Genomic DNA, 20,529 nt, shown 5'->3' with positions numbered 1-20,529 from the left:
CGATATCATGCGGGCTTTGTTTCAAACTGCAGAGGATCTTCATTTATTCAAATTTAAATATATTGCTTCATTTGAAAAAAGAAAAAATTTCTAAGAAAGCTTTTCCAAAGTTTATGATGCTAACAGCTAGGCATGCCCTTCATGAGACGGTACATTTGCGTGGTTGCACATACCAACAACCTTAATCAATTCTAACAACCCATGATGGAGAGGCTAGAAATGGCCCCACACATTTGAATGTTAGGCCAAGGTTTTATCATCAGCCATCAAATTACAGGCTGCAGGGTGCTCACACTGAGTGCATGACAAAAAGCCATTTATGAGAAGTAAATAAAGCCAACACTCAACAAGAATAAAGTAACTCATCTTAGTTACCCAAGGGGAGTTTCTTTCTATATTATGAAAACAATTTCAAGTCCTTTAATTTTTTTATTTATTTTGTATTTAGATGACCAACTGTAAGAGCTTCCTTCAATTAAATTATATAATCGACAACAAAAGAATTTGATACGTTGACAGCCTAGAGATAAGCTACAGTTCTCCAACGACTGTACAATGACTCTTCTTCCTGCTCTGCATTCTGCAGAAGAGGCTGCCATATATATGTATATATACAAATCTAGCAAATTATGGCCATATTCTGTGCAGTTTCTGCGGAACTCTATAAAGACTTTTCTTGCATGTACAGAAAGATGGAATAAAATCCACCTCTTCTAAACAAAGGCAGGACCCACGCCAAAAAGTGGGTTGTATGTAACATTCAATGAGTGAATTATAAGTAACAATGGTTACTAATTAGTGAAGGATAACCAAAGAAGCCTGCAGATAGACAGAAGTACGCCAGCCTTCATTTATTGGTAATTTCTCTTCACCTGGGCTGCCAAAATCTTGGGCCTGAAACATAATTATCTTAAACCTCAATTCAATATTTTCAAGTAATATTTCCGAATTCCAATAACAAATGTACATCAGAAAATAAAGATTTTTTAAAGATTGATGAAAATCTATCAGAGGGGTATATACCTCGGTTTGCTACTGGAATTGCATCTTCATAGTGAGGTCTAAAAGGCAAGTTGTCCCTGTAATTCATTGGTGGGGGAGGAAATCTCCATCCATGGCCTGGAAAACTACCTGGTTCACTTGGATGACAACCATAAGGAGCAGTTACACCTCTGTCATGATACCAAGGACCTGAAAGCAGAAATCCCAGGAAAGATAATTACTACACAACCAAATCAAACCACAGCATGCCTACCACCTTCACCTCAAAAATCACAATCCAAAAGCATCATCAGTTATCAGTCTTACCATAAGAAGGAGGATCATTCCATATCTCTTGGTAATCATATGAAGGTGGTTTTAATCTCTCATGATTGTCATAACCAAATTCTCTCTTCATGCTCTGCACAAAGTGGTAATCATTGGAATATGGAAGAGGTGGCAGAACCTCCCTTTGAGACTTCATTCGATGTTCCCCGTGAACAAAAGAAAACTGATTGGATGGCACATGGTGAGGTGGTGGTATCGAGTAACCTTTATTATGCATAGTAACACCATCTGTATTCCTGGAAATGTCAGTTGATTGTATAGGGAGGGTGTTGAAAGAGCAAGCAGACGCCTGCATTGGCATTGGTTCGTCTCTACATTCATGGACAGTATACTTAATTGCCTCACTGACAGGTTGACTATTTCTTGGTTCAGCAAAGGGCTGACCCATAGGATGCAGTACATTGGCTTTCAAGGTCTGCAAAAATGAACCAAAGCCCAAGTAGAAAGGAAAAGGTTATAACATCAGCTGTCACATGCTGCAACTTATTCCACTCAGTTTAAAAATAACAAGCAAAAGAGTAAAACATACCAGTGAATCTTCAAAACCTTTTGAATCAACTGCAACATGATATTGTTCAGAGGTAGCTGGCATGAGGTGTGAAGTAGGTGGTGGTGGAGGTAGAGGAACAGGAGGAGGAGGTGGTGGTGGTGGTGGTGGTGGTGGAGGGGATGAAGGTGGAGGTGGGGAAGACGGTGGCACATCTTGTGGTAAAGGAGGAGCAAAGGACACAGGAAGATTCTTCTCAAAATCAGAGGCATTTCCTCTATCAACATTACAAATCGAATTTAATTCGAGATCAACTGACGGAGCCACATCTTCCATTTCAAGCTCACCATCAACATCTTCCAACACATGCCTGCGCTTTTCAATTGCATGAGCCATTTCTTGCACTTCATGTGTTTCAGAATCATGCTCAGGTGTGACAGCCTCAAACTCCCCTCCATCAGAATCACTTCCTCCATCATCAAGCATTCGGGGCATGCAAAATTCAGGTAGCTGAAAACTTGAGTTGCTGCAAAACCAAATGCAACTTGAGTAAACACACCTACAGAAGTAGTAGAAAAGCAGAGTCAATATTTTATGCATCACACCTTCCATATTCATCAAGCATGCCCTCCATGTCTCTGACAGGGTCATCAAAAGGCCTGTCTCTTCTTAATGAACGGCGTGAGAAGACACCTGCAGAAGCTGAAGTGCTATATGAGTCTAGTTCCCGCATATGATGCCGAATAATGGATTCAGGAAGGATTTTTCTCTCCAACCATAGCCTTAATACCTACATAATTGGGAGGAAAACTTAACAAGAATAATGACCCAAAAAAATATTTTGAAGGGAAGACTAGAGAGCATCTATGATTAACTTCAGTAAACAGGAAAAAAAATCCATTAACTTGCCTTAAGACACTGACGACGATTTTCTTTTGCAGCATTTCCAGGAGGTGCAACTGCAGACAATAGACGTGGCAGCACTGCTTTCATAGCTGATGGATACACTCCACCAATGTCTCCTGGAAAATACATATATTTTCAACATGAACAGATACAAAAGCCATAAATTCTGTTATGTTGACAACATCAACAGATACATGTGCACATATTCTATTGATTGTGCTTGCAGAATTCAAGAAACAAACAATTGAAAAGAAAAATACCTTTCAACCCTCGAGAACATTGAGCAATAGAATCAACAAGAAAAAACAGATCCACCCTCCGATGCAGGCTTGTCTCAATTTCCAGATTATGGACAAGAATTTCAACCACCTAGAATACATCCCCAAAGCCCAGCCCCCCCAAAAAATGCATATATCATCAAGACATATTGGTGCAAACTTATTTATAAGGAAATAAATTTAGAGCAAATTAACTGGTTTTAATTCCCATTATGGTTCATAAGATTGAAATCTAAACATATTGGTGCAAACTTATTTATACTAGGACAAACAAATTAAATTAGGTTCCTCTAAGAGATTGGGATGCCAAAAATGAGCAAAAATGATACCAAAAGAAAAAAAAACAATGAGCTAGAAGACTGTCTCAAACCATCAAGCAATTTATTCTTCAATAATTTAGGGAAAGAAAAAGGAATTATGACCAAGGATTTCGCAACAGAAACAAGACAATCTTCAAGATTCAAGCATGCCCAATGAAACTGACTCCAATTTTTTGGTTATCACAAAACCAAATGTTTCCTCCCAAAGAAATCAAAAGATTTGTATCCAAAAAATCATAATTATAATGCATGAACACCAATAATTTCAATTCAGCCTTCTATTCGTCCCTGCTCATAATCACTGGTGAGCAGAATAGGTAGACCTGCCATGGGGAATTGTAAAATCAGTGGAATTTGAGAGCTTTCCGAGTTTGCTTGGATCACATTTTTTAATGTGCCAACTTTCAGTAGTGAGTCAAGTTTCTTTCTTTTATCGTTTTGGGCTTTTGTAATCCTAAGCTCATAAAACCCAATCCCCAAACCAACTTTTCTGTAACCCCAACACTAATAATAGAGGAAAACACCTTCGCTGACCTGACATCCCTGCATATGTTCAGCCCCTAGCAAAAAATCTGTGTCCTCTCACCCAAGCCCCAAATTCATTGTATGAACCACTGTGACCAGAGGTCTTCTCTGTCATCCTTGAGGGACACTGCTTAGCTCCTCTGCTTCTGCTGCTGTTTGTGTGGTTTGTTGGTTCTCTTTCTATGGAATAAATGAGGATCTCTTGAGTGATTATGATTGGATGATCTATTTTAGAGGTCTAGTCTAGGTGTTCAAGTGTAGTGTTTTGTACTAATAGTCACTTCGTACTACTACAGTACTTTAAGCAGCTTTGTTTGTCATTTATGACTTGGGAGTTGAGTTTTGTATGGGGTTTAGTCATTGACTTTCATATGCTTATTAATCCGGGATTATAAATTTAAGCTTTTGATTTGTTACATGGGGTTTTTTTTCTCTTGTTTATTTTATGTTATATGTATTTATGTGAAGTTTATATGTCTTGTAGAATCTTATACTTCATCTTACAATTCGGCGATTTTTGTGATTTTGTATCCCCATTCCCCATCTAAATAGAATCTTGAGTTTAACTACCTTGCTTCTATTTACATCCTGAGCCCCTAAAAACCAAAAAAGGGCAAAGAAAATCAAGGTCATCTTGAAGAACAAGAAGGGAAAGGCCTTGAAAGGCACACACACATAGACCATAAAAGCTTTCTTGTGTGTGTACAATGGCAGCATCACAGCATCAAGATTTAAACAATGCCCCTATACAAACTATCCAAACCCAACACTACTAAGGGTCCCCTTGACTACAAAATCAGAAGTAAAACTAATCTAATAAACAAAACATTAACAGTTCAATGATTAAACATGTACTATTGACGCGGAAGAAAATAAAAATTTAGAAAGCACTATCACATTACCTTAGTTGCAATGCCAAACTTTGCACAGTCAATAGCTATGTGTGTTGCTCGACCAATACTTTCCTTTGTCCTTTTCAGTGTCCCAAGCATTGCTTCAAAATACAACAAAGCAGCATCTCCTGCTTCAGTTGACTTGCCCACAGATCTTGATCGGTCATTTGCCACAATCCCATCTTTCCATCCATCGGTAGGACCCGATAGAGTGTTCTTTTGGTGTACATCAGGGCTACAACTTCCGTTTTGAAGGATATTACTACTGTCTGATGTAGAAATATTGCAAACCGATGTTGTGTTTGGAGGTGAACCTGGTGGAAGGCAGACTCTCCCATCAGTCAAAGATGGGCTTGACAGAATCCCCAAATTACCCTTTTCACCTGAATAATCATTTGATATTGAAACAGAATTCATATCCTCCTCTTGTCCTTTAAACTTTACTTCTTTAGCAACCTCATGCCTGAAAAGAAATAATAGCATGAGATTTATTGAATTGAAAGAAATGAAGCATACTATACTTTCCTTTAACAGATTGATTAAAAATTAAAATATGTTTATTATATGACCCCCAGTGATTGAATTTCATAGACCCCACTCAAAAGTGTGAATAACAAAAGGGTAACAAATTTACCCAATAGAGATGTTCCTAAAAAAATGGATAGAAGAACAAGCTGGGGTAGGTGGCAACCAACAAATGGAGAGGGGAAGGTGAAAGATTCAGGACACATGGAAAATGATGAGGATATAGGGAGCATGATGCATGAAAATCATTTGGATTATACTAGTACATGAGGGCTTATAATTCTTTCAGAGAGTGCAGTATTCTCTTTTCTGTTTTTCCTGAGTAAGGAAAATAGCTCAATTCATGTTCTTAGTTTCAATGCTATCGAGATGTGTTTACCTTCAGTTTTTCTTAATCAGAAATTGTACCTACTAAGAATTTAGGCTGGAAAACACAACTATTTGCACATGTATGATCTAAACAAGGAATGCACCAGTTCATCCAGTCAAATTTCATAATGAACAATAATAAGCATAACAGAAAATGGAAAGCATGAAGTTTGTAAAGGTTATAACATCTTCCATATTTGGATGAGAAAAGTTTGAAACTCAATGTTTCAGTGTAGGCTGAAAACAGCTTGTTTAGCACTTTACTGAGGGTAAAATTATATCTTCTCCAGAAATGCTTTTTTTTCCTTAAAGAAATAGAAAAACAAATTTTCACAAATAATTAAAGTGAAATGTTTATCACATAATCTTTTCTTTTCTCCCGAAGGAGGTGTGATCAGAATCTAGTGATTGTACAAGCTAAAAATACTTACGCATCATTAATTTGTTTGCTGTCACCAACTACTTGCTTCACACCCTCACAAACAGCCACCACATTCTGGGGCACATTAATTCTATTTTGAGGTAATAATTTATCACTTTCACTGACCCCCAAAACAGGATCAGGACTTATTCCACCATGCTCCAATGTATCTGATGTATCTGAATGGTTCAAAGGTCTGATGTTGCCATCACCATTTGGTAACAATGGTGGACCTGGTGAATCTTCATTGCTTCCAACTTGATAACATTTCATATCAAGGTTAGGAGAAATTTTGCTGTGTAAGTGAATTTGAGGAACTATTTTGGCTGGATAACAAACAACAGAATCAATAAGATCTTCACCAACTTGCTGTCTATCACCAGGGATGGCATCCTTCCCAGCTTCATTTTCGTACTTGGCCAACTGCTTATCCACTTCTATAGATGACTCATTCTCTATGGAAATAATTGTATTTGAATGAGTTGAGAAACTACACACGCTAACATGAGAAGAATCAATGCCACAATAATCCAACCTTTGAAGTTCTAAATCGTTACCTCCTTCATTATTAACATTCATACAAAGACATTTCTTGCTAGTAGATATACAGCACCTACCAGTTGATGCCATTACAGAGGATGATGATTCCATGCAAGCATGACCTTCTTCAGCAGCATTGGCAGACATTGCTTCTAAAGCACGATGGATACGTTTAGATGGAGGTAAAGCAGCTTCATCATTCACAGAAAAGCCAATCATTTGGTCTTTCTTAATCTTACAAATATGAGAACCATTTTCTGAACATGGAGCTGTTAAATTAGAAGGAGAAACATTAACCAAAGCTTCATTCAAGATTGATGAGCCTCCTTCAGCAAGGCTACCATTTTCACAATTTGAGGAGGTAATTATCTGATGTGGTGAGTCAGTAATATCTTCATCACCACTCTTCACCTGGACTTCTACAGTGCTATTGAGTTCTTCTGCCTCTGATGATGATTTATTCATTCTAACTCTGGCTCGTTTCAATAAGGGCAAATGTTCGTCTCCATCTTGGACAGGGCATCTCTCTTTTGAATTTTCACACATATTCAGCAAAATTTGACAGGCATTCCGAGCACCATCATCATTTGTTTCTTTCTTCCTGTTTGGTCTTCTTTTCTTCTTGCTGATTACAGTCTTTATTTCTAGATCAAGGCCTTTGTTCAAATCATCTTCCCCTTCAGGACACCCAATAGGCTCAGACTGTTCAAGTTTTAAATTAGAATCTATCGTACTTCCGTCATTTAAAGTAAAGACATCAGAATTTATTGTAATAATTTCAGAATCATTATCCTCCATGCTAAAATTTGAGGCAAATGCAAGTGAATCAGTATCATCGCAACCTAAAAGATCAGGAGATTTCCTGATACATTTACTCCTTTGTATATCCCTATTTGGAATTGAATCAACTAATACATTGCCATCACCATTATTTTCACCATCACTATAAGGTACAACAAAGTCTTGGACCTGTAATGTGCTTCTAGACCTTCGAACTGGTTCATTTCTAAGGGTAATAGGAAAAGGTGATTTTACAGTTGCAGCCACAATAGCATTATCAGTAGGTTCATCCAATGATGCCTCTATATTATAAGATTCATTCCTCAATGCAACAGCATCCTCAGCTGCACAAACTACCTCAGGTCTGTCAGTCACACAATTTGAAGATTTCATTTGTGAATTAATTGCCAAAGGAGCCTCAATTTGATCCTTTAACCATATGTTTGCAGATGGATCAATTGGATTTGACAAATTTGCAATGGCAACTTCACCATCAAAGCTAGTGTCATCATCTAGATTCTCACTCTTCAATTTTTCATAACTTTCAATAATCTCCTTTACTGCACGTGCAAAATCAGCACCCCTTCCTGGACGTTTAGCAAGAGATTGTTTCTTCTCTTCAGTAAATGCTTCTACATCGGCAGGATTACAGAATGCTCTGCAAAACCAAATGGCCTTTCAAACTAAGACAACTTTCAAGCTGAATAAAATTAAGGCTAGTACATGAGGAAATAATTAAGAGATTCCACAATGCAACACAGTTACGAAGTCTTACAGTTAGCTTAAAAATAAAACATATTCAACAATTCACATTCATTCAATGAAATCATCAATTAAGAAATAGAAATTAAAATTTCAACACCTAATTTATAATTCGTCCCCTCTCAAGTTGGTGTAAGCCACTTCCTTCCCTAATTAAGTATGGATCAAGAATGGTTTAATCAATATTAACTCACATCATAACTTATTTAATCATATCAAATCTTGTTCCTATATTTTTCTCAGATCTAATAACTACGTAGAAATTTGTCATCTATCAATAAGTATGTAGAAATTTGAACCTTAGTTGTAGCTATCAATTATCTTTAATTATAGAAGAGTGCCTATCCCAAAATATGGGAAAATTATTTCCAGAACCCCTACAGCTCATCTTATCAGAGCCTTTAGAGGGGCTCGGGTGCAACTGTCCTTCCTTTCTTTCCCAAGCCCAATGCCCCTATCACTGCAACAGCCTATTCTCCAGAACCCTTAAAACAAATAGTCCAATTTCAGCCTCGAAAATATGAGGATTGCTGTACAACTGGATGGCAAAAATTATATATCATTGGACTAGATTGGTGCTACCTTTAAATGGGAAGCAGAGGCTTCATCATCTCTGTGACAATCCACCTTAGAGTAACAATGAGAACACAGAGGATACTATCATCACAAACCAGTAGCTGAACTCAATGCAGATTGAGGTATCTCGGACTTTTATGTAACTTGAGACATCAACATATATATGGAACACATTTAAAAACTTATAAGCTTAAAATGTGGCTATAATCTGAGTTAAGGCAAGGCTTGTTCATAACTAAACTACATAACTTTCTGTTACAACGTATTTCATATTAAAATGGTTTGTGCCAGGAGACAAAGCTATGCCAGAATCTGGAATTGAAATCAAAAGAAGTCAATCAAACTTCTAAGAGAGAAGAGCTTGAGTTTAGAATTCATGGCTGGTCTAAGCATACTAAGATGCTGGATTGGATACGCCTGCCTCTCAATCCAACACCAATTCAGCTCTCTACTACTGCAGAGAGGACGTGAACATGATACAAACCAAAACCAAGTAAAACCCTGAACCAAGACAACTTATGGTCTACTTATTGCAACAGAACACCAGGGAAATTAAACCAGATAAAACAGTGATGGAGTAAAGCTAACTCTACAACAAAGAAAAGCTGCAAAACTATCTTGAAACTTTAACAGCCGCTTAAGCTCTGTTGTTCATTCAGTTACGTGTATAATTCACATAATTACAAAGTTCTTCTCTCAACAAACCTTCTCACATACTGAATTATCTGCCTCACATGCCACGACCCACAATCACTTAAAGAAAGTATTGTGTTAATAATATAAAAGTGACTAGTCATGTACCTTAATACATTTCCAGTAACTATTTTAAGTTTAGTAATCCCCAGTGACATAACCTATATATATATATATATATATGTGTGTGTGTGTGTGTGTGTGTGTGTGTGTGTGTGTGTGTGTGTGTAAAACATTTTAAGCTTACTCATACACCTTTCCATTTTGAAGAAATCTATGTTTCCTGCCTGAGAATTTGGACTTTTAACACATTGAATTGTGAATCTTGCGAGCGTGGAAAGCATCATAGGGTACATTTTTCTTGTTGTCAACAAAACTTCAAGAATACTCCATTTCTTTTATGCATACAAATGTTTGAGAATCTTCTGAAATTTCATATGTTAAAGGAGCAGGAAGGTTTGCGTCCTTTATTGATGTTTGTACCAAATTAACTTATGATGGAGCTATCCTCATTGCAGCAACTAGCATTAGATGCCTGTATTCCAAATATCTTGCAAACACATAGCTTCAGGATTTTTTGGCTATCTCGATTTTGTTTCATGATCAAATTTGAGGCGGCAAACTTGATCCACAAACACTCAAGTGTGCCTTTGCAAGCTTCAATGTCTAGCAGGGGTACATGTTTCCAACCTCAAACCAGAAAAATCTGTTTTCTGTAGATGTTACATTTTGTGAACCCCTCTGATAATATTCTTCACATTGTCAAGGGGAGAAGTTCCATGATGTTAAACACCTTTAGTTACCAACACTTCACTTTACTCCAATGCTTCCAATCCCCAATCTTCCATCTGCTTCTCAAACAACTCCCAATTCACCAAAACTAACCATGTCCATTCCTACATATTCAGAAAAAATAAACAAAGCCTCCCAAAGCCCAAAGAATCATTCCAAGTGAATTTGAGTAGAGAAATATCAGCCCTAATAGCATGTTCAATCATTGGATCCAACTCCTACTGAAGCTCAAAGAGAATCATGAGAAATGGAACCTAAATCTAGTCTTATTTTTGTTAAAATCTCTACTATAGGCAAGGCGAAATCCTTTTTACCTGTTAAGAAGAAAACCAAACTTTATCTACCCATTGCCGTAAAGAAAGAAAGAAGTAGCACTAAACCCTTTATATCCCATCATGTATCTTACCCTAATATTTTAGATGGATGCAATTCCTTCTTGCTAACCTTAAACATCCATTATAGTTTATAGGCTGTACAAGAAGCCTTAAAGAATATGCGAATTGGTTAAAAACCATGAACAAGGTAATAAGATAACTTCAGAGAAATGAAATGTGGTACTGGAGAGTAGTTCCTCTTAGAATAGTTTATATTGTCTTCTAAGCAAAAGTTGTTGGGTACTATATCTATCTAAGCTGGAATCCTAGGGTAAACGCTATTAAGTTTTCTTTCTCTTTTCTTAAGCTTTTGCTGTAAGCTATGTGTGTGTGTGTGAGAAATTGAATCAGTAGAGAGATCTTAGTTCTACCTCTTTATTAAGATCTCTCAAGCTCTTTTTCTCATATATATGCTTTCAAGTTAGTATAAAAGCAAGTTAATCTCGTTCTACCTACATTGTTTGGTTCCATCATCCACTGTTGTTGGTTGTCATCTCCCCAACTCCACCTTTTCCTTTGGTGACCATCAGATTTGAAGCATCTCTCCGAGTGACGCTGTAACCTATTATGGTTTACATTATAACTTCATAAAGGATTTTTCCGGTTGCTGATATTTTCCATTATCCGATATTGAAAACACTGGTATCTACTCGTGGAAGGGGAGATTGTGGCAATAGAGTACCTGGTGGTCAAGGATGTCCTCAATGCTTTAAGTGTAAGAGAATAGTTCATACTCAAGAAAATTGTTATTTTTTACATTGCTTAACTAACAAAACAACAAATATCTTGAAATCCAAAAATACTTAAAGCAAAGTTTTCTGGTGAGGAATAGCAAGAATATTTGAGATTAAAATCCAGCAGTCAAGCACAATTTTCCACACATCCCACTTTCTAAAAAATTCTACATCTCACCATCCATGGAAAGTCAAAATCCAAGGATAATTGACTTGTGTGCTCTTAATCGTATTTATGCTAATGCCCCCTTGTTCTCTTCCATTTCTTCTCTTAAATTTCTTCATCTAATAACCTTAGCCAACGAATCCAAAGTTGTTTCTCAGGGAGTTGGTCAAGTTTCAATTTCTCCTTTAAATTAAAATTTTGTTCTATTTGTTCTTGCATCCCCTCTAACCTTATCTCTCTAAGTCAAATAACTAAGTCATTAATATGCTTTGTAACATTTGAAGTCAATTCATTTGTTTATAAAGGAGCATGGTACGAGTTGAATGATTAGCGTTGGACATGAGTGCACAGGATCGTACTATTCAAGGACCAAGTCATATGTATATCTTGTTTTTCCTCTCCTCCTAAACCTTTGCATGATCACTTAGGTCATTCACATTTGTAAAAATTAAAACAAATGGTTACTAAACTTAGTAAACTTCAAGTTCTAGTGTGAGTCTTGTCAATATGGAAAACATGTCAAGTCCTTTTTTTCCTAAGCAATATAAATCAATATGTAAATATGTGTTCTCGGTCATTCACTCTAACATTTGGGACCAGTGGCTGACTGAGTGACCATGGTTGTTGAACCAGATCTGTTTTGCTTTTTAGTTTGTGGCAGATATAGATTTCTTTCAGTCATGGGTTGGCTTTGGTTCAAGTTGTATAACCGACCCTTCTAAAAAAATTGTTGGGCAAGATTGGGTATAAGGACTCTAACAGTATTAATTTATTAAAAACAATGAAATTAGGGGGTTGCATAGGTGTCAAAGTCAGGTGATCCCAGGCTCCATGTTCTTCCTCACAACTAGTCACAGGGTGGTGGTTTGATTTCCATAACATCTAAAGTGGCCACAATGTGCTGCCACACCGCCATGCTGTGGCGTCCAGCAATCCACCACCACTTTCCTTCTTAGTGCTGCCATCATGCCATGGCCATTTTTCAATAACACAGGTGTGTAACTTCTAAATATTCTTACTAAATACTTAACCAATATTATAACTTCCTATAATTGACCAAGATAATAACTTCCTATACTTAACCAATATTATAACTTCCTATAATTAACCAAGATTATAACTTCAAATCAGAGGGTGCAGATATACCAAGATTGCTACATACTTACTGAAATTTTAACCAGTTTATAACTTCCTTGTAAATCAACTAAATAGAGAACCACAAAAAGTTCCAAATTAGTTTTAATAACCATACGAATAAGTAGTGACAGGGATAAAGGAAAGATTATAGGGTGAATTTAGCAAGAAAAAATATTTGAGGATGCCAAAAGAAAACAAAATCTATTGAGCTACACTCAGCCCCTCATAATAGAATAAAAAGCAAAATACTGACTAAATATAGAATCTAACATGAAGAACAAAAGAAGGAAAATTATTACAGAAAAAAAAAAGACAAAGAGGACCAAGCAAAAAACAAAACATTTTGGATACAAGCATTCACAATCACAAAGCCTAACTCGCAGTACATAAACATTTCTATCCAACAAAATCACCATAAGTAATACTCTTAAATCATAAGTCATACCATCTCACATCATATATATATATATATATATATATATATATATATTACAATCGAGGTTATTGCTAGTGTTCATTTGGCTAAATTTTGAGATTTAAGACTTTGAAGAGTCACTTTTGCATGAATTGATTTAGGGAAAATCAGTGCTTATGTTTTAAAATCTTATTTCCAGCAAACACCAAGTCAATGAAATATGAACAAGAAAACCACAACTAAACCTTACAGTATCCCTAGGTAAAACACGATATTAACCATGTCACACATATATACTATATCACTTACTTCCAACAACTTGGTTTGAAATTTCATCATGAATATTCATTTCATTATCAAACATGAACACCATATGAATACCAATAGCAATTCAATCAAAAGAGAGATGGATTTGAATACGCACATTTGTTGGGTTCCAAAGAAGTAAACAAATACTTTCTTCCGATCAGCAGAGTAACCCCACTTGTGCGGCTCATCCACCTGCCCCAAAAATAAAAAACAACATAATCAGCAAAAAAATCTTCATAAAATACAAACCAAACTAGGAGGAAAATTGTCGAACTGTCCAGAACAAACATATCAGCTATACAGGGCAGCAGAGAATGCAAAAGCAAAGCTCTGAATTGTTTAACAACGGCCCCTGGTCTCTTACCTTCTCCATATCTGTTCCGGGAGCCTCTACGCCCAACTAAGTCATTCATTAAATATTCCCACAAGATAATCATTTGATTAAGCCAGTATCCATGCAATATCAAAATTAGACAGAACAACTACAAACTTAAGCTAAAGGCATCTCATACATGGTCAGACCCAAAAACCTTTAATAAAATACATAATATACATAAAGAAAACATCCAAATTAATTGAAACAAAACCAGGCAACCACTTAAACAGAACTTCAGCTAAGGCTTAATTGAAACAAAACCAGACAACCACTTACACAGAACTTCAGCTAAGGCAAACCAGATAATCAAGGTCAGACCCCAAAACTTCAATAAAATTCAATATACACTTTAAAACAAAACACCACCTGACTTAATTGATTCACACACTTTTCACTGCACCATAGTTCAGCATAGGAGAACCAACAAAATATGCAATCCAAGGGGGAGTGCTATGTTATTCTGGACACAAAACACAATCAATCCAAAAACTCAAGCATTCACTTAAAAATTAGCAGGGAGCACTCACCGTCGCAGGCCAAACAGGGAATCCCTTAACCTTAGCAAGCACGAGATCGCCGACCTTAAACTGACTGCAAGCGGCGGCCGCCGCCGCCGCTTTTTTTCCTCCCTTTCTCCGACTAGGCGGCATGGCAGGAAACAGCTCCCGATTTTCTCCGAATCGAAGCGCAAAAGTGAAGGTGGAAGGAACTTGGGTGAAGGATCGAAGGAGCTGGCAGGGTTGGGAATTGGCAGAGATAATTAGCAGGCATTGGGAATGAAGAAAACCCTAATTAGGAAGAGTTTGAGTGAGAGTGAAAAACATGAGATGAGAGAAGAGAGAAGAGTTTCGTTAGGTGAGGCTCGGAAGAAGAGAAAGAAGAAGGTGCTGCTGGTCCTGGTGCGGTGGTGGCTTAGTGTAGGGTGCGCAAGGTTCTGGGTATATCACACACTCCGTGAAGTGCGCTAATGTAAAATGTAAACAAATAAACCCTCTTTTCTTCTCTCTGCCACGTCACCACCTCCTCCTCAAATAAACCTTAATCTAAGTTCAGTATTATATAAAATTTATAATCTCTTTTTGGTGAGAACTGTAATACTCTTTATCTGCACAGTAGAAATCAGCATTTTCGTAAATCCTCAATTTAAATCTTTCTTTTTCCTTTTTCTTTTACACTTTAATTAATTATATTTTTTTCATTGTCCTTATATTAATACTGTTGTGTTTGTACAGGGAATTTCATAATTTTTAAAATATTTAAATATATTAAATTTAAATTGATTATATTTTAAATTATTTCATTCTTCAAATATTTTGTTTGGATAAAATAATTTAAATTTATTAAATTTTCATTTTCTTGTTTCAATAAAGTATTTTAATTATTATTAAATTAAAAATAATATCAAATAATTATTAAAAATTTAAAAATATTTAATCATTTTTAGATTTTATTCATCTTATTTTTTTTTTTAAATTCTTCAAGATTTTTTAATTTTATATTTGTAAAACTTTCTCAATGTTGTGTGCGTAAAAGTTATATACAGATTAGTCTGAATATAAAATAATATTCTAACTAAACCTAATCAATTATTTATTACCTTATTTAAATCAATTTTTGTGGTTTCTAATTTTCTACATTTATTAAATATCTGTTTATCTTTTATATTAAATTATTATAAAAAAAAATAATACTTAAAAAATCATAAATTTATCGCATAATAGATTGAATAAAAAATATTTATTTTAACATTTTTCTGAAATTATAATTTGATTATTAAAAAATAATGTAATAATCTAAAAAAAATAAGTGTTTGATTTATTAATTGAAACAAAATGTGAAACCAAGCTATTATTTCAACCATCGATAGTGTTACTACAAGTAAATTGCTACATAAATGGGAAATAATGTGGTACAATTTATATTGATTATGGTATAATTATCTTTATAAACAATGCTATAATATTTGTGGTAAATAAGTTATTAAATATTACATAAATATAGTATAAGTAAATACTTTTGTTTCTTTTTATCTTATTTCAACATAATTTCAAACTTTTTGTTTCTTTGATTTTTGTTTTTTCCTTTTAACAACATTATCATTGTTGTTACCAATATTGGTTTGTTCCTTTATGTAATGTTATGTTGCTACCGCTTTAAAATATCATTCTTATTTTTCTTCTCAAACACTTCACTATTATTTGCACTTCAGTTATTATTCAATCATAATTAAATCTTATTATTTACATGTTAGAGTTAGATATTAATTGGTATTATGATTTAAAACTCTCAAGTTAATTTTATTTATGTTATTTGGTTAAGTTTAATTATAAGTTCAACTTAGTTATATTATTTGGTTATATTAGAAATTTAACTCTTTAATTCATTACTTATTTAATCATTTAGTTATGTTATTTTGTTAGTTTTTTTATTGATTGGATTGGATTTGTTTTGTTATAAATAAGTACATGTTTTTATTGATTTTCTATTTTTATGGTAGATTAACAATAATTGTCATAGAAAGTATTTTTTTTAATATAATATATTCATTTTCCTACTTGCATAATGTACCCTGCATAATAAACACTTATCATACAAATATTTTTTAAATAAAATCTTAACTATCTAATTAAAATTAAAAAAAAATCTAAAAGTTAATATATTCAAGAAAGTAAACATCTAAAATTTTAAATAAAAGTGTTTATTTGGACCATTTCTCAAAGAGAAAGGGTGTATTTTACTGTAACTTTTATAAAGATAAAATGAACATATAAACACGTTACAAATAGCATAAATATAGTCATCAACAAAATATAATATGCACACATGGCAATACATCAATACAAAATAGTAATTAGAAGAAAAGTATAGTATTAATTTGACATCACTTTTTGTGGTTATATTTTTACAATCTTTTCAATTACTTGTTCAACAAAGGCTTTTGTATCATTCAGATTATTCTTTGAGTTCCTCAACCTATGTTTCAATAACCAAGTTAGGAAAAAGAAAATTAACAATTCATTTGAATAATTGGTGAAGCCATGTGACACTCAATAAATACTACATAGTAATTAACAATATATTATAGTCCCATGAGTATTGTTGAGTAAGCGAACTTGCTCAACTATGTAAGGAACTCATATGGGTGTCCAGGCTTGGAAATGTGAAATGTATAAATTGGAAAAAAAAATCATTTTAAAGCATGCATTATAGACTAGTTTGTAGAATCTACAAATTAAAGAATAAATTGTCATACCTGGATGCATAATCCGAGCAAAGGAGAAATTTCTTTCTTCAAATTATCACAAATCATTCCATATATATTTTCCACATATGTTGTAAGTTGTTGTTTGAATAGCAAAACAAGGTACTTGGCTTCAACTTGTCTTACAATGTATCTACTCCTCTGCTTACGCTACCATTGACTAGGAAAAGATTTACTCCAGCTAGAGTTCCATGGAAACTCTAGAAAGAGGGAACTATGCTTGCCTGAAGAATAAAAGTTTTTCATTGAAATAGTTCGTTGAATCAGAAGCTATGCTTACTTGAGTTATCCTCCCAAACAAGGTTGCTGATGAAGAACGACGGCGTTGCGGAGCCATTCCAACAGCACCACTAGCCTTCAGTGTACGCTGGAGTAACAAGAGAAGTGTAGAGGCATTGGATAACCAATAAGCCATGACATCATTATTATCCTGGGTCTGAAATTTAAATGAAATATATCAACACCTTGAAAGTGTTAACTTGAGAGGAACAAGAAAAATAGGGCATCTTTATCGTCAAAAAATTTGTATAGTATAAAATTTGAGTTTATTTCGAATAAGAGACATCTTTATTGAAAAGAAAACTATAAAAGCTTGTTCACACGTAATATAGAAATCAATTCGCCTAATAAAATAACATACTATTGTGTTCTTCTACAAACCCAAATCTCAGTCTAGTGAAGCCATGGTTGGTGATAAGTGAAATTTATGTCAATGTTTGTATGCCCATAAAGCTTGATCTTGCTTTGATCAGATGAGAATGGAAGTGACTGTAGTAATTCTCTAACTTCATTAATTTTCCTAACGTGACACTTTGATTAAAGAAAATAATAATTGCAGGAGATTAACATGAGTGAGGATGAAAAGGAGAATTAATGAACGATTGGAAAAGAAACGAAAGGAAGTAAATGAATTACAAGAAAGGCATTATATATTGGTTCATGCACACATAAACAACATATATCCCATGATAACAAGAACCATGTGAATTAAGCTCTTCTACAAAAACAAAATCACAAGAACAAAACGCCACAATTTTCTTCTTCAATCACAAACACATATATTTAGTATATCAAGTTTCAAGTATTTTCGGAAGTGGAGGGTGCAAGCATTCAAAATCATAGATAAATGATTTATACAAACCAAAATACTTTTAAAATAAATCTTAGTTAAAATTATAACCAACATAAAAAGTAAGTGAATATTATATACTAAGATTATTTTTTGACTCTTTTATGAGTGTTTTCATTTTAACCCAAGTAATGAATGAGCTTTCTAAGTTAAGTAGAAAATGCAAACTTTTTAAGGTGGGGTATTTGTCTTAATGGTTGTTTTTTAAGTTATTTTTTAAGAGATTACATATGGACATACCAATTGAATGTTAATTTATAAGAACTAACTTTTTAACATTTTTAACCGAAGATGATGACTATATTTGAAAAATGAGTAGTTGAAAACTTGAAAAATTATATATAATAAAAACCCTAAACTAAAAACTATAATGAAAGGTATAAATGTAAATTGAAAAATTAAATTGATATATTTAAAATTTGTTTCATTTACTCCTTAAATAAAGGGATGAGACTACGAAGCTTGTTATGTTGAAATAAAAACAGAGATTACTAAGCAGATAGCAAAACTAATAAACACAACAACTGACTTTATTTCATATCGGAATGTCCTCTTTCAAGAGGATTTCTTAATTAAATATTAAATGCAATGTCTTATTTCAAGAGGATTTCTTAATGAAATATTAAATGCAATGTCTTATTTCAAGAGGATTTCTTAATGAAATATTATATCCTATAGCTAAAAAGAATAGACAAAAGTGACGAGAAAATAAATATAATAAAGAGATCAAGTAAAGCCCAGGAAGCACAGTGAGAGTGGGAAACAAGGTAAAATAAACATGACTTTCTTGACTATAAGCGTCTTTAAAAGAAAAACAAAAAGAAAATCTCATAACTAAAGGGATCTTGCTATCTCAAAGAAGATAAATGACTTATCAAAAGTCACATTACAATTTTCTTTTTGAATCTAATGAGGAAAATATTGATTAAGGCTAAGTAATCGTATATTTATTGAAAACCTTTTAATAGTTTACAGTCAAAGGAGTTGTTAACTGGCTATTGATAATGTTCTATCTGTTACAGCTCTTCACATTCACATATAGGTTCAGAGGTCTCTATGACGACTCTATTTAAAGTGCTCAACAATTCTATTATGTATAACCAATTATGGTTCAAACTAATCCAATTACTGGGTATCCTACCACTGATATCATTACCTCCCAACCTTATTCCAAACAAAGAATCCAACTTGCCAATAAAAAGACTTAAAGTACCACTAAGATTAAAGTTATTCAAAATAACCATTTTCACCTTTCCATCCCCATTGCACTTTATCCCTAACCATGACCCATCATACGTATTATTCCCACCCAACGAATCAACCAAAATCTGAGGGTAACTTAACCCCAATAAAATTATTTAAAACATGCATCAATTCACCAATAACTTAAAAAACCTAGTTACCTAGGACCAATATTATCACAACAGCCACATACACATAATATGTCATGAAACTTCTCTAATTGGCATGTTTTGCACAAGAGCACCATATATATCACAACCAACCAAATTATAACATACACTAAATAACAAAAGTTTGGCATAAATTAATGAAACACATTGTGTAATGAAGTAATATTAACATTCATTTGTACAATTATATAGAAATAATATATATTGGTTATATTAACCTTCTATAATGTGATATACACAAAGAGACTAATATCACAATAATCTGGAAAGATTAACAACATCCTTTTGTGCAACAATTTGGAATTTATCAACAAAAGCAAATGGCTAAAAAATCTAAAAGAGGAAAAAAATATCAAATGATGATAACACTGTAACAATTGCTAAAAAAAGTTCAAATGTGAGAGTCATTACGATTCACAACAATTAAAAATCAAATGAAAACGAAGCGAAAATGAAAATGAAAATCAAATAAAAAACAAAAAACTCTGCCAAATTGTAAGAACAACTTGAAGTCTCTAATACTAAAAATCAGATTAAAGTACCTGTGTTTGAGCATCGTCACCAACAATATTGCGAGTCGCAATCACGAGATATAGAGATTGAGAAAGACTTATCTGAGTTTGAGCAAGGAACGAGAAAATGAGATGAATCAATTGAACGAGACTAAGAGTGAGAATGAGACTGCGAGAACGAGACTGAGAAAGTGTTGGAGGTCCCACATCGACTAGAGATTAAGACAATTCATTGTATATAAGTGGGTGCAAACCTCATCTCATGAGCCGGTTTTATGGGGTTGAGTTAGGCTTAAAGTCTACTTCTTAACATGGTATTAGAGCCATTTCAAGCCTATCATAGCGAGTGTTTGTTGGGCTTATTAGGCCACCCGCTATCGGGCCGTTATCGAACCACCCATAACATATATCTCCACGCACGAATTGGTAGCCTCGGTGTGAGGGGTGTGTTGGAGGTCCCACATTGACTAGAGATTAGGACATTTCATTGTATATAAGTGGGTGCAA

The 20,529-nt window shown here is 34.2% G+C and overlaps 1 protein-coding gene across 1 annotated transcript; it reads right to left on the bottom strand.

Annotated features, from left to right (window-relative positions):
• Positions 1-457: 457 nt before the first annotated feature.
• On the bottom strand, positions 458-14,747 carry LOC137816028 (protein HUA2-LIKE 3). The gene is made up of 11 exons (XM_090302996.1): positions 14,235-14,747; positions 13,447-13,523; positions 6,064-8,031; positions 4,748-5,201; positions 2,983-3,091; positions 2,726-2,838; positions 2,422-2,606; positions 1,859-2,342; positions 1,309-1,744; positions 1,024-1,191; positions 458-894 (listed from the first exon to the last, which is right to left on the bottom strand). Exons 1-11 carry the CDS (start codon positions 14,355-14,357, stop codon positions 869-871), a joined length of 4,143 nt encoding a protein of 1,380 aa, XP_090159122.1. The 5' UTR covers positions 14,358-14,747; the 3' UTR covers positions 458-868.
• Between the last annotated feature and the right edge of the window lie 5,782 nt (positions 14,748-20,529).

Source organism: Phaseolus vulgaris, chromosome 1 (genome assembly GCF_051622355.1).
Source record: "Phaseolus vulgaris cultivar YP4 chromosome 1, ASM5162235v1, whole genome shotgun sequence".
Taxonomy (NCBI): Eukaryota; Viridiplantae; Streptophyta; class Magnoliopsida; order Fabales; family Fabaceae; genus Phaseolus; species Phaseolus vulgaris.
This window is presented reverse-complemented; position numbering and strand designations above follow the sequence as displayed.

Coding starts and splice junctions, on each gene's coding strand:
- LOC137816028 (XM_090302996.1), bottom strand. CDS start 14,357: ATGCCGCCTAGTCGGAGAAAGGGAGGAAAAAAAGCGGCGGCGGCGGCC. Junction 3,092..4,747: donor AGTTTGGCATTGCAACTAAG/GTAATGTGATAG, acceptor GATGTATTCTAG/GTGGTTGAAATTCTTGTCCA. Junction 2,839..2,982: donor ATGTTCTCGAGGGTTGAAAG/GTATTTTTCTTT, acceptor TGTATTTTCCAG/GAGACATTGGTGGAGTGTAT.